The sequence below is a fragment of the Lepisosteus platostomus genome, chromosome 23 (assembly GCF_059453375.1).
Source record: "Lepisosteus platostomus isolate fLepPlt1 chromosome 23, fLepPlt1.hap1, whole genome shotgun sequence".
Taxonomy (NCBI): domain Eukaryota; kingdom Metazoa; phylum Chordata; class Actinopteri; order Semionotiformes; family Lepisosteidae; genus Lepisosteus; species Lepisosteus platostomus.
Window position 1 is genome coordinate 15993294 of NC_142633.1, and position 14494 is coordinate 16007787.

At 43.5% G+C, this 14494-nt stretch overlaps 1 protein-coding gene across 2 annotated transcripts; it reads right to left on the reverse strand.

Annotated features, from left to right (window-relative positions):
* Nucleotides 1-130: 130 nt before the first annotated feature.
* pgd (phosphogluconate dehydrogenase) lies at nucleotides 131-14029 on the reverse strand. Of its 2 annotated transcripts, none has more exons than XM_088617040.1 (13): nucleotides 13874-14029; nucleotides 11438-11513; nucleotides 10353-10532; nucleotides 9794-9859; nucleotides 9035-9153; nucleotides 8580-8649; nucleotides 7996-8130; nucleotides 7285-7474; nucleotides 4735-4865; nucleotides 4180-4313; nucleotides 3285-3384; nucleotides 2367-2489; nucleotides 131-850 (listed from the first exon to the last, which is right to left on the reverse strand). In XM_088617040.1, the coding sequence occupies exons 1-13, from the start codon at nucleotides 13879-13881 to the stop codon at nucleotides 731-733; spliced, it is 1452 nt and encodes a 483-aa protein (XP_088473166.1). In that variant the 5' UTR covers nucleotides 13882-14029; the 3' UTR covers nucleotides 131-730. The 2 variants fall into 2 exon arrangements, with proteins under 2 accessions (XP_088473166.1, XP_088473164.1); XM_088617038.1 differs by lacking the exon at nucleotides 13874-14029 and adding an exon at nucleotides 12999-13157.
* Between the last annotated feature and the right edge of the window lie 465 nt (nucleotides 14030-14494).

A 14494-nucleotide genomic window follows, 5' to 3' on the forward strand; every position in this document is an offset into this window, starting at 1 on the left:
ACAGACATTAAACCTCTCGTGTCTGAGAGAAAAGATAATTACAATAAATTATGATCGGCCAAATTAGTAAAATTGGTAACCTTTCTTAATTCAATAATGAAGATAAAATCAGAAAAGCCAACACCAAAAACAAGTGGAGAAAAAAGATTTAATGAACAACTAGCAATGAATACAAACCTCTCTTTCCTTTTAGAGATCTTCTGTTGGACCTTGAACAGAGGACAGGATCCAATTCTAACAAGATTTCAGTCTTTATTTAGCCTAATCCAATGAACTACCTAAATTTACTCCATTATTTATACTGTGAAAGATGCGAAAACATGATTCAAAAAAGCAAAGCGACCTCCTCCCCTATGGAACAGTCGTTACCAGACCTACCTAAACGATCAACCATGTGAAGAGAAATACATTTTACAAGTACTATGATTTTCCTTTCTCCTGGATAAATAATACAGTATATGCTCTAACCACGCCTTTACGAAACTTCTAATCTTACCATCTTAGACAAACATTTCTTTATAAATTATTTTGTTTACAAAAGGAATGTGTTGGTCTGTTTCCGTCCAATCCTCTCAGTGCTCTCAGCTGCCCATTTTGTAGGTGTTTGGTGAGTCTGTGTCTATGGGTCTCTGTATGTCCGTCTCCGTTTGTGTAAATGTGTCTGCGTCTCTGTTGTGTCTCACTGTGCCTCTCGGTGTCGCTGTGGGCATCAGTGCGCCTGTGGGCATCCTTAGGCGTTGTAGGAAGAAGAGGAAACGTTGCCCCCGTGTCCAGTCCAGTTCGTGTGGATGAACTCCCCAGGCTTGGACAGGAGCTCATAGGTGTGAGCGCCAAAGTAGTCCCTCTGAGCCTGGGAAAAACAAATACAACCACCAAATATTACACTGGGGCTCTAACTGAGGGTCTGCAGGACTCACAGGACTCAGGAACTATCACTCTCCACATCCTCTATTTGAGGAAGTTCAAACAGGTGCAACAAACACCCTTAACTCAGGCTTCACGACTTCACCTTCCTCTCACAGATGATCGTATCAGCTTCTTGACTCACTGCACCTAATGGGGGGAGGGAGGGGGGGGGGGGGGAGGTCTTTGATGTCCTTGTACTTAGGGACAAGCCACCTTCTCATACTCCAAGGGCCAAGGGGGTAAAAGCCAAGTCTGCATCGCGAACGGCACACCCAGTAACACTCCGTACTACTGGTCTGCTACAGTGTATCTATTCTATTGTGAAACTAAGAAAGGTAACGGTGTCCCTGTGAAATAAACACCAAAACACAGAGCTGTGCAAGTGTCAAATTTCAAACTGAAGAAGTCTGCAAGCTGTAGCCCAGGTAGCACAAAAACCTTTCAACTCAACTCGTAGAAAACAATGTGAAAAAATGGCACATTTAAAATGCATTAACACTGCAGTAAAGTGCAACCCCATTAATAACAGTCCTACAGAAATTAACACCATCTCAATTGGAATATACGCATTTCAAAAATAAAATGTAGCATGCCTTTGATAAGACTAATGATAACAGCAAAGCAGCACTAACAAGTGCCTACTGCAATGGTGAAACTGCAAGCACTAGTAAAAGGCTAGAACACGGTATTGTGACCAAAGTAAGAAACAGAAGAGATGTTATCAATACCATCAGCTTAGCACACTGCTACCTTCAACTGATGCTGTAACAGGTTCCAGAGGGGATGATACAGCCAGTGTGCCAGGAGATATGCCCTGCCTAATTCATCAGTTGCGAGGAGAAAACAGAGCATGTCTCTTGTGTGTAATACGTGGAAAAACCAGGCACCATCATGTGACAGCAGCACTTACCACCTTATGGTCTGACCTCTTCATACTGCCTTGTCTAAGCAAGACTGGGTCAGCTCAGGAATGAGGTGGGAGATTGTCAGAGTAAATCGGGTTGCTGTTGCAAGTACTGCTCATGGACCAGTAGGTGGCACCGTTTACACAAGAACGGAACACCCAAACCAACATTATAAACAGGGCCACTGCGGTGTATGTAGGAGGTGCCATCCTTTGGGGGAGACATTAAACAGAGGTCCTGATTACTTAGTCATTAAAGATCCCATGGGAGAAGAGACAGTTTCTGACTTCTCCTCCTGATCTGTATAGTGAGGCTCCTGGCTGCCACCTGTCGCCCACTGGGGGTTCAATTCATCGGCGTATGAAGTGGGTCTGCTCCGATGTGTAAAGAGCTCTAGGACCTTAGAAAAGAACTACTTAAATGCCATTAATTACTGAAGGTCTTCTAAGAAATGCACTGGGAGCAAAATATATTAGATATATACTTTCCTTCAAGTAGACCTTGTCCTGAAAGAAGGAAGAGCACAGGCACAGGCCCCAGCGCAGCGAGACTCACCTGGAGCAGGTTGGCGGGAAGCATGTTGTGCCGGTAGCCATCGTAGAACGACAGTGCCGTGCTGAAGCAGGGCATCGGGATGCCCAGCTGGACCCCAGTGCTGACCACACGCCGCCAGGACACCTGGGAGAAACAGGCGACGGGATTGTCACAAAACTCTTTCCCAACTGTGCCGTGCAGATGGGGCCAGGGGCATGGCACTGCACCAGGACAGCTCTCTGGAAAATCAGTTTACTTTTTGTTGTCTGTGCTGGATTTCATTTAAGTATTTAAGTAACAATGTATACTGATTTATTTGAACACATTTTAAGTGTAATATTTTTTTAAATTATTTTTTGCTGTATTTCTTTTCTTCTTTTTTTCTCAGAAAACGATGCCTCACAAATATTATCACTACATCAATGGTAACAGATCCCCTCACAATAATGCACCTATACTAAACTAGGTGTATCCAAGAAATGCTAAAAAAAACTAAGAATAAATTTATCATCTGTATGACCAAATGTTGTAGAACGCAAATCAAAAGATGTCTTTTCAGAAGACTTAAATAAACTTTATTAATGTGTAACGAGCATATCTAAACGCTCTGAACTCTTAGAAGCTCCAAATACCACAGCCGAGTGGGAACGGTCCCTCCAAACATTTCATTATTTACCTTCATGGTGCAAAAGACATGTGGCAGCCTTTCAGCTGATGGATCGCAATGCAAACCGAAAGGCACATTTTATTAAAGCACATGAAAAAGAATATGTCTGCTTTGGCTCCACAGTGAAATTTAGCTCCCTTTTCAACAATGAGAAATGATCTTTGATGTTTTAACATCTTTTTGAAAGAAAAGAGTAGTGAATATATACAGTATATATACTGGTCTGCTATTAAGCTTCTCCTCTCAGGCTTGGCTGTTACCACTCCTCGTACCTGACTGTCCTGCATAGCGCTGCTGAAGAAGCTGTCCAGCAGCAGGCTTTGTAGGTTTGAGTCCCGGTCGAATGCTTCCTTAATCTTCCCCAAGAAAACACTGCCAGGGGGAGAGAAAGATCACAGCTCGGAGTTAAAAAAGAACTGGAAGACAACAAGGGTCCCTTGCTTATTTTTTATAATTCCTAGTGTACTGTATCTCCCATTCGATGCATAAAGCATTCTGCCATAGAGGCACGAAGCTAAGCAGTGTGTTAAACATATTTGAAGCTGTCTTTTCCAAAGTCAAGACCAGCTCCTTATTTAGCAACATCTGCTCAAAGAAGGCACGAGTCATTCATTCACTTTGCCTGGTGAGCTAATGTAATCCTCCTCTCAGTTTCACAACTGAGATTTCTGTACTTACAGTATGAATTGCAAAATCTTGCAAAGGTCATACTCAAGTTATCTCCATTTAAAACAAAGCTACCACAATGTAGAGCAGAATTTTTTTTGTCAATCTATCAAAGACAGACGTATTCAACAGGAGACCTTTTCCTGCTTTTGCACATTAACAGTGCAAACATGCAATGACAGGTATTCTCCACAAGAGGAGGCTTTAACAGTTCAGACAGGATCGTTCATTAGTCTGCGCCTTCACCCCCAGAAGCTTCTAGGTTTTAACAACGTTAATTTAATTCGTAAAAATGCTTCTTATAATTGCACAACAGATGCCAACAACACTCGATTACAATAACTGTGCTGCACATGCTATACTGGCTGCAAGAAAAACATGATCTCCCCGATCTGCAGCTGTCACAGGAAAGGATTTTCCTAGCGCTAACGGAGACCTATAGCACACGTATAATGCCTAAAAGGCAAACGCACGAGGATGGGCCCGCAAAGGGTCTCGTACCTGCGGATTATACAGCCGCCTCTCCACATCAGGGCAATAGCGCCGTAGTTCAGAGTCCAGCCGAACTCCTTGGCCGCCTGACGCAGAAGCATGAAGCCCTGGGCATAGGAGATGATCTTGGAGGCGTAAAGAGCCTAGTTCAAACACAGGAATAAAAACAGACAGACTTCCAGTGACCGTGGAGACATGAACCAAGGAGGCTCCTCGACCTGCCTGGGAGACCCCCTTTTCAAGAAATCCTGATCAGTAAGGTCATTGGAATAATACTGTACATAACGCTGCAATTAACCGCACAATATGAAAACCCCAGTTGCAGGCCAAGGGATCTACTTTAAGTGCTGTTGGAACACATGTAGTTTGTTCAATTATTGACTCTATACTGTGGTATAGGACTTGGGGTGAATCCCTCTGCTTCCAGGGACCCCCGAACAGTCTTCAGAGATCACCTGAAATCCTGTCTGAAAATCCACAACGCAAAACACACAAACTCGTTCTCCTCGTTTTCCCTGTAGTGGACCTCAGCCTTCACCGGAAAGATCAAAGGCAAAGACCCACCTTCCTGATATCTTCGAGGAATTCAGTCTTGTTCCCCTCAAATTTGGCCCCCTGGGGTCCCGTGAGAGTTTTGCTGGCCTGCACCCGTTCATCTTTCAGGGAGGAGAGACACCTGGCGAAGACTGCCTCACCTGTCAGACAGCGAGATGGCCAGGAGACACATGAGCAGCCAGCGAGACCGTGGGGGAGCTGTCTGTCTCCTACTGCTCTGGTGTGCAGACAAACTCCACTCACAGTACAGACACTGAACTATATTTGTCATCATTTATACACAGCTTTGTGCCAAGCAGTTCCTGAGAACAGAGTTTTACCATCTCATGTGCTCTATCAGTCTTTTGAACTTTTGCCTTCAGGAAGACGTTTTCGCTGCCCAAGGGGAAAGCCAAATAAAAGGAAATTTAGCTTCATTCCAGAAGCCAACAGGCTTGCAAACAATGACTATGTATCGATACAATGTCTATTGGACAGAGCACCCTCTACAAACCTGCATGTACTTTAATACCTTTTCAAACACAACACACTATTACTTTGAATCACTTCTATGGCCGTTTTTATTAATGTATATACCTTTTTTACTTAGCAAGGTTGTTTTTTATTGTTACTGTATGTGTTGTCTGTTGCACTGCTTGCTCCTTAAATTGGCCCCCACGGGACGAATACAGTATTTTGAATTGAACAGAAATAAAACATCAGGGAGGCTAGCAAGATTCTAGGATCACTACAACACATCAAGTGTGGCTTACATATCTGTTTGAATCAGGAGCTGCATCAATGTGAAGACTGCACTGTGGAAATAACCTCCGTGTTTCCCTGTTCATCCATCACTAGAAAAATACTCCTTGCTTCACCTTTATCAAGCCCAAATAACGTTAAAAACAGTTGCAATGTATCCATTCACAGCACTTCATTTGTCTTCAAGATAAACAATGCTGATTTGTGCGCGCTGTATATCTTGGCTTGATTCCCAATAGCAGTGTCTACTTTTGCAAGCCAAAACTAACGGCACAAATCCAGCTTCAGATCAGCGCCGATCTGAAAACGGGCTTGCCCACGGTTATACAGTAAGTCAGTCTGGTGTTTCTTTTCAGCCTGGCCTTGCTCAAACAAAGGCTTGGCTAATTCACTCCAGAGGAGCAGAGAGGGAAGTGACTGGAGGAACACAGAAAGAAATACTAAGTAAGCATGACATGGCAGATGTGGCTCCGCAAAGCGATGCAACAGATAATCGCCAGTCAGAATGAGCAGAAACTAACACCACCCCCACCCCCACACAGAACAATACTGTTTCACTCTGACTCGTCCTTAAAGGCAAGTCCAGGGGAAAGATATTCCCTGCTAACGACAGTATCTTTCAACTTACAGGAACAAAGGTTTCTTTTGTGTTTTTTTTTTATTGCAAAATCTCCCACATTCCTGGTTAGAGGAGGTTGAAATCTGAATATAGGCCATACAGAAAATCAAGAACTGGGGGAAACTTCCACATTAAATCATATCATCCACACTAGTCACACACATGGCAACATTTAGCACATCAAATATTTTCCTCCTAAGAGTATACTCATCCCAAATGATCCTACACGAAATAGCTACAAAGGAAAGCAAACCTTTTTGTAGCTATTGCCCAATTAACTACTACATCAAGAAATTCATTTTTTAATTCTGTCTACATATAGAAAATAGTATTACTCCCACAAGTTAAACCAATCCGACACATAAAGAGAAGTTTCCAAAACCACAGTGACTGTAATCAGTGATGTGATCAAATAAAGCTTACGTTGTTAATGTATAGTCTAGTTAATCATGTGCTGAACTGCGAAACAGAGCCGTGACAAAAGTTTACAACAATCTGGCAGCTTCTATCTGTGTTGGGGGGCTAGGCATTCCTCTTCCTTGACGAAAGCAGAGCGTTTCAGTTTTCTGTGCTTTCTGGTCTCTCAGTAAGCAAAGGAAAATATCAAAACAGAGTGAAACTGGTAACCCGTCATGTATTACCAGCCCTCACGAATGCAGCGCGAGACATGCACAGCTACTTTAACAGCCCTTCCTCACAGAGAAGTGCTGCAAACAGCAGTGTAAACAGGCAAGAGAGAACTCGTTGCAAAGGATTTGGCCAGAAGCCCATGTGTGCTCACTTTGAGAAGACACAGCTGCTGGCATCCCAGAGACCTTGCAACCAGACAGCCGTGTCCTGGACTGACCAATGTCCGCTGGCTCCGAACAGCAAGGCCACAGGAAAGGCCAAAGAACAGGGAAGGATTATGCCTGGTAATGTAATCCAAGGGTATGGTGTGACTGAGGCATAATCTTTATTCATGCTTGCATGTGATGAGAGTCATTTGTACCTTCTTTAACTTTCCTAACTGCTCTACCACCCAAAGCTAGAAACAATCCATTCAAAAAGGAGCAAAATATTTCTGTTTAAAAAAACATTTTCATTGCTGTCCCCTAAGGCATTTGCTCCCAGAAATGATTCAGAGTGTTTAGATTAGGCCTTAGTTTCAGAGTGCTGAATTAAATCCTTATCTATAGGAATCTGTGACGGATGCATACCTATTAGAGTGACCGGCGTGCCGTACTCCAGGGCGGAGATAGCAGTCCACTTCCCAGTGCCTTTCTGACCGGCAGCGTCCCTTATTTTGGGGAGCAAGTGCTTCCCGTCCGAGTCCCTGAACTTCAGGATGTTGGCTGTGATTTCAATCAGGAACGAGTCCAGTTCCGTCTTGTTCCACTCTTCAAACACCTTGACAAAGGAGAAAAGCAAGAAATCACTCTGTCCCCAAACTGGATGCCCCCACACACACTCGCCTTCCTCTCACCTGAGATTCAGGCCTTATCCCGATAAAGCCCAGAAATGTGCATGTCGCCTGTAAATAAATCTTTATCTTTAAAAATCTTCCAGACGCTTAAAATAAAGTTAAGCTCCAACGTTCATCTAGCAGGGGAGGGGCACAACAGCTGTACTCTTCACCACGTTGCTGCACTCAAATTCCTCTGCACAAATCTGTGCTGTCCAGGCCACTGCTGCAGAATGGATTCTCAATTCACCCATCCAGTTAACGAAATGCAATAAAGGAATAAATGCATTACAACTACAGCAACTGCACGTCTACCTGTTTCACCCACAAGTTTAAGAGAGCCTGGCTCTCTTACTAATCAAGTGCTCTTCCTGGAACAATGTGCTAGCAAATTCGGACACGAGCGCTGCGTTATCTCAAGTGTTACCAGCGGAATGAGCGGGCAAGATGACCGTTCTAGGCTAACCTTGGCCATGTCATCGTGGTCCATCTTCAGGACATCCTTCATCAGGTGGTAGGCCTCGCAGATGAGCTGCATGTCTCCATACTCAATCCCATTGTGCACCATCTTCACAAAGTGACCTGCACCCTCATCGCCCACCTGCAGGACAGCAGCCACCACAGAGACCCTCAGACACAGCAGTGCAGAGCAGAGGGAGACATCCACCTCTCCAGCCACACTGCCATTTCCTTCAGTGTGATCAATAACTAGCTAATTGGTACACTTTAACTTGTACTGTATATGAGAATAAATATATACTGTATATGAGAATGAGAATAATTGTGCAAAGACAAAACAGAACAGGAAAGCGAAGACTATCACATAAGAAGTTAAAAATCAAATGCACCACAGCACAGTACACAATACAGTTTTGTATTGCTATAGCGCTCCAGGACATACAAAATATGTGAGCTAAATACAAATGTAATTCAATTAATTACTGTAATGCTCTATGTGGACAGCATTCCAGTGGTTACTGCACACTTTAAAAAATCCCAGACTCTTTGTTCATATTTTCTTATTTCATGTTGCATATTTTTTCAGCTTACCCAGTCACAACAAGGTTCTCCTGTCCCAACCTTAGCAGCTATGCTCTGGAAAATGTCCTTTATATGTGGCCTGAGGAAGAAAATATCTGTAAGAAACTGCAATCTGCAATCTCTACAGTATGCCTTACTCTGTTCATGCACAGCATTTTAGATTACAATCTCCGTTTCTGATTTTAAGATTATAGATTATAAAAATCTGTGAGAAAGTGGACTGAATTGGCTTTAGAGCTATCCATCGATTCAACATGGATGTCAGAATAATTAACTCACATTCAAAACATAAAACTGTCAAGCATCTATTAAAAAAACCGTGTTGTGGTTAATTTTGCAAGCCTAAGCAAGACCCAATGGCGAAATCCTGAAGGCCATTTGCAGGATTGAAGAATCATTTATTTCTGCATCCGTGCTTGCCAAGCACCAACGGCGCTCGCTGCAGACGCATCACCCAGACTCACCAGGCCTCTTTGTGGCCCCCGGGCATCAGCGAGGGCCCGTATCGCGCCCCATCCTCCCCCCCGCTCACGCCGCTGCCCACGAAGAGCAGCTTCTTCTCCTTCAGGCTCCGGCAGCGACGCTGCAAGACAAAGCGCACGGGGGCCTCAGTCTCCGGCACTCCCGGGCTCCCAGCCGCAAGGCCAGCTCGGAAAATCAACCTGTGTTTCTCTTCACACAGGCCTCTCAAAGTACACTGAAGCTTAGGGGACCCCACAGGTAGTTCCAGTTCAACTGGACGTGGCGGAAAAAAAATCACTTCAATTATTACAGCTTCTTATTTCTCTTATAACCACACAGCCAGTTAAGTTCATGCAAGTTTCCCTGCTTTTCAAAGTGTGGCGTTGAATCATCTATACCAGTGTCTGCTGGTTTATGTTTCAACTGATCTCTAAAGCACTCTAAATCACTGCTGATGCCCTTACTGGGTCTCCTTGGCTGTTTAGGCTTTTAGGTCACTTTCCTGCACTCAGTCCCAAGACTCATATACACCCCACTTCAACTGTGGGGTTTTCAACACTTCTCAGGACCCTGGGGATGCAAGACAATGATGCTAGTTTCCACGCCACTGTGCCACCAACATAATGATGGATGATATGTCTTGTATATCACAAGGAAAAAAACATGCAGTAAACCCTTTGAGCTACCAATTTCACTAAAAAAAATCTTGCGTTGAGATTTTGCAATTTGCTGTTCTTCAGCCTCCAGGATCAGGTACTTACTGTTGTGTCTCTGTACTCTGAGTTTCCTCCGTCGATGATGATGTCCCCTGGTTCAAGCAGTGGAACCTGGTTAATGCAAAAAAAAGGTGACGTACTTAAAAAAAAAAGCAACCATCAGGAAAATGTTTTTGAACTAATTCCAATCACATCCCCGTTTCCCCATCACACAAAGACACTCAAAGTAAACAAATATATGCCACTGGTAGCAGCATGAAATGGAACTACAATATTTTAAGATTCGAGATCAATGCTGCCTACCGTCAAGGACAGTTAAAGCCATTTTACAGACCCAGATACTGAATAGCTGGCACAGAGCATGCAAAGGGCTTCCTCTCTTGTGGCAAACAACTGGTTCATGGAACACCACACACATGAATCAGCATTGCTTTCCACTATGCACACTCACAGCTCCCTGGTGTACGAAGAGAAACAATAAGCAAGAAGGCGCTGTGACACTGGTGAATGCACCGCAGTCTCATGACCACCCCGATTCCCGGGACGAGCCCCAGGGTGACCCCGAGCGCAGACCGTGCACCAGGATGTCCACCAGCTCACTCACCAGCTTGTCAATGAAGTCATCCACGGCCTGGCCAGCCTTCACCAGCAGGATGATGCGCCGCGGCTTCTTCAGCTTGGACACCATGTCCTCCAGGGACTGCGCGCCAACCACCTTCGTCCCTTTGGCTTCATTCTGCAAGAAGTCCTGGACCTTGGACACTGTTCTGTTGAAGGCACACACCTGCAGAGTGCAAGACATCAGCGCATCAACGTACAGAAAACTTGGAGGTCCAAACCACATAACTACAAATAAGGAACAAATCAAAAACTCTCGACTGCAGATGTTTGGGACTTCGTATCAGTACTTTGTGAAGCACTGACTTTGTGTGCACTTCAGCAGCGGACAGTATTTTCTATTATGACCTTTGAGTCTGAGAGTTAGGATTTCACTCCTTTGCAAAGAACTGGACGGAGTTTAAACACACCCAGCTCATGCAGGGTCATTTAATAAAAGAAGAACTTGCTATCAATTAAAAGGAGGTGACAAAGCAGTGCCCATTTGTGCAGTTTAAAAGCTCTTCCAGTCAGTGAAAAAAAGAAACAACTTAAAGGAAACAGTCATAAATGGCTAGATCTGGATCCTCTCGATTCAGCAGTGGAATAAAAATAAAATATTGTAGGGGTGGCAGTTTCCTCTCTGGATGTTCGGCCGGCAGACACACCGGGGACAGGGCTGTTTCTTTCAGGGGGACGCGGGGAGAAGTGTGAGCTCTCCAGGACAGTGAAGTGAGGCTGAAGGTAACACTGTGAAGTGTGCGCATTCACGCCAGAACGGACTGGCAGCTCAAGAGACTGCCCTGCACTCTTCTTGCCTTTATTTTTAAGTTATCAGGTCTGGGCATAGCCCTCTCTGTACCTAAAAGGGGAATTAAAAGTTCTTTCTCTATATACTGTACATCCCAGTGTCGACTATTATCACTCTATCATATTTAAAAAAAAACCAACAAGATCTGAGGCTTTATATCTCCACCATACTGTACCTCTCACAGGTATTTCAAAGAAACTAGTCCATTTGAACACATTTTAAGAGAGGGGTAGGCGGATTCTACGCCAGGACGGCACCGTTCTGTTTCCCCCTAGACTTACCACAAAACCATGGTCGTTCATGTTCAAGATCAGGTTCTGGCCCATCACAGCCAAACCAATCAGGGCAATGTCCGCTCTGCGGGAAGACAGCAAGATACTGCACATGGGCACGGGTCGCAAAGCAATTACAAAATACACAGGAAGGGCTTCAGCCCACACAGTATAATAAGCAAGTCACACATTGGCATGTATAAGCATACTGTATAGAACAAGCCTTCGCAATGCTAATTCTGCACTCGACACCAGGTCATTACTGGAGGTCTAGGCTACTTTCTGTGCCGATCGGTTATGGTGCAAGATGTTGATTTAAGAGTTTTGCAACACCTAAAACGTTTACAGGAAGTTCTGCAATAGTTGTAAAGGAGGCTCTTTTTTTTTTTTACTTTCCCTTCCTATAAGAGCACATTCCAAGAAAGTATACAGGTACCATATAAAGACTATAATTGCATTTCCTTCCTGGTGAGAGAGCATGGACAAAACAAAACAACAAACTTTAGCTAAACTGTAGCCAAGAACTAGGTACCCAGCTCTTTTACAGCTGTACTCTAGGACTTGGACTTGATGAAAGAAACCACTTACAATAAACCCACACATACATGTAGGAAAAGCATGAAAACACACACAACATTTCCCTCTTTTTAATCAGCTCTATGCGAAAAGAAAAACTTCACTTCGCATACCGAAATAGAATGAGGGACATTGATTATTCTTTTGAGAGTTGTGTAACTGTGATTTGTAAAGAAAAGTGGTAAACTGATGTACACATACTTACACAACTTTGTAAAAAGGGGAATCAATGTCTATCAGTCTACTGGGAATAAGGAACTGCGAGGCAGAGAGCGTTGTAAAACATTTTGTGATGAAATACACGCTTGGCCCTTAACTCTATGAAGCGCTTAGAAAATGTTTGGATGGATAAAATATGTCGTTTAGGGGTAAACAACTATTTAGAAAGAAACATATTAATAGACCAAAAATGCCTGCCTGCGATTTATCTAAATCTTTAATCACGACTGTGGAGTGGAAACAACCATCATAGTCTTTTCTTACTGCTTTAACTAATAAACCCACTATAACTGTGTCACGCTGAATTAATTTTGTGGGTATTCTAGAGCTTGTCTCTCCAAAAGAGAGAGTTTCGACAGAGCAGTTGGGCCCACTCACAGGGAACAGCCAATGAATGACTGAATTAGCACTTTCAGCAGATCACAGAAAAACGCTACGGAAAAAATAACAATGCCTTTCATTATTAGCTGCGAAGAGAAATACAGCCGTTACAAAATCTTTTAAAAAAAACTCTTTAAGACGCTTATAGACGTAATACTATTACTCGGATTACTAGGACTCTCCATTCGAAACGCAATGCTACACGTTTCTAAAAGCTTTTCCAATTAACTTCTAGCTCTCCAATCAGCCCTTAATCCTCGTAAGTACTCTGCAGGAGAGGCAGCGCTAGCGCAGGGTACCGTGTGCCCAGTATTTCCAAGCTCATTAAAAATAAACGAGACTAACTTTGCACGTTCATAGCAATGGTAAACATTATGGGATAAGAGGTACTCACTGTGCCATGGCCGTGTGCTTTTTATTCTCCCTCTACACTAGACTGTCAGATTGCAAAGACACACTTATTTCCTCGTTAGGCAGGTTTATAAGTGCAGTACCGATCCTCACTGGGGTTTCCACCTGATTCACCGTGACAGAGCTGTCTGCTAGCTGGGTGACGTCACCAGCACCAAACCCTGCCCCCTGCCGAGTTTCATTGGTCCGCAAAATCTGAGCAGAGCCAGTTCGAATTTCGATTGGTTCATCAGACGCGTCACTCTAGAATCTGGTGTTGCCCACCCTCTCCCAAAGAAGGAAACTAAATCGAGCCGAAACATCGATGAAGCACTAAGTAAGCGATTGAGCGAGCCTTAATTGCAAACCTTTATTTTTTTAAATAAGTTTTTATTTAAACACCAGAAATACAAAAAAGGAGACAGAATAATGAAATAGATACAGAAATAGACACCGTCTTTCAATTTGGAACACATTACAGTACAATCTACATAACAAAACAGCACAACGTGGAGGTCAGCAATAAAACCAATTTTGTCTTGCGGCTAAATTGATCTATGTTTTTATGAAGGATTTTTTTTTCCTTCATAGCCATGCTATACATGGCAATAGTATTAAAAGCTGGTCTCATTATATCTTTAAAAAAAGTCATGCTGTCATCCCATCTTGAAACCCTTTCACTCACACGCAGAGCTGGATTTTTTAATTTTAAAATAACTGGTTTATATTTTTTGAACCACTGTGTACTATGCAAACATAACTGTAAACACCCTCCGACTCCAACAATGCTGTTCAGTAGTTTGTCAAGGTGAGGTCAAGCAATAAGATAGTTAAACAATTTGCACATTTTTTCTCATAATAAAGAATATGCATACTTACTGTGCCATTATTAAAGATGCTTTTCTCTTTCCTCTGTGTGGTCAAGTCGGATATAAACTGTACTTCGTCCTCCTCGCCTGTGACTTGTGTCCAGACAGTGTGTGACGTACTGTGCTGTGCATCACTTCCAAGATAAGCCCCGAACTTCACGGCGTCCGTGTTGGCTCAAAAAGCTTCCGGGATTTTACATCACTTTGAGAAATCAGAGCTCGTTTCGTTTAGCTTCACTGTGCAGAAGTGAAACTGGACCGGTATAGTCCGAGATCTTCATTTCAGACAGCAAGATAGTCCCGCCAACAAAATGCATTAGTCATAAAAAGGCGCGTGTTAAATTAAGAATGCGGGGGTTTGTTTCAATGCGAATGTGAATCTAAAAGCCCGTTAAGACAGCCCATCGACAGGGAACAGAAGTGTACTTTTATTTTTGTGAATGATACAGCTGCGTCCGGAAATCACTCCTTCCCACAACTCCCTCCGCCAGCAAGGACGGAAGAAGAGCAGCAACAGCTGGTCTGATTGTTGTTCTGCTATAGAAAGCTTTTGGCAGTCGGGGCACCTGAATGTCTGAGGCAAAACATGCCCCGTACCCCTGGTGCTTTCGACATATCGCCATTCACACGC

What these genes read in the sequence shown, in the direction of transcription:
- pgd (XM_088617040.1), bottom strand. An exon ending in GAGAACCTTGTTGTGACTGG is followed by an intron (nt 8,131 to 8,579) that starts GTAAGCTGAAAA and finishes GCTGTCCTGCAG; the next exon opens with GTGGGCGATGAGGGTGCAGG. An exon ending in TCCTCGAAGATATCAGGAAG is followed by an intron (nt 4,314 to 4,734) that starts GTGGGTCTTTGC and finishes TGTTTGAACTAG; the next exon opens with GCTCTTTACGCCTCCAAGAT.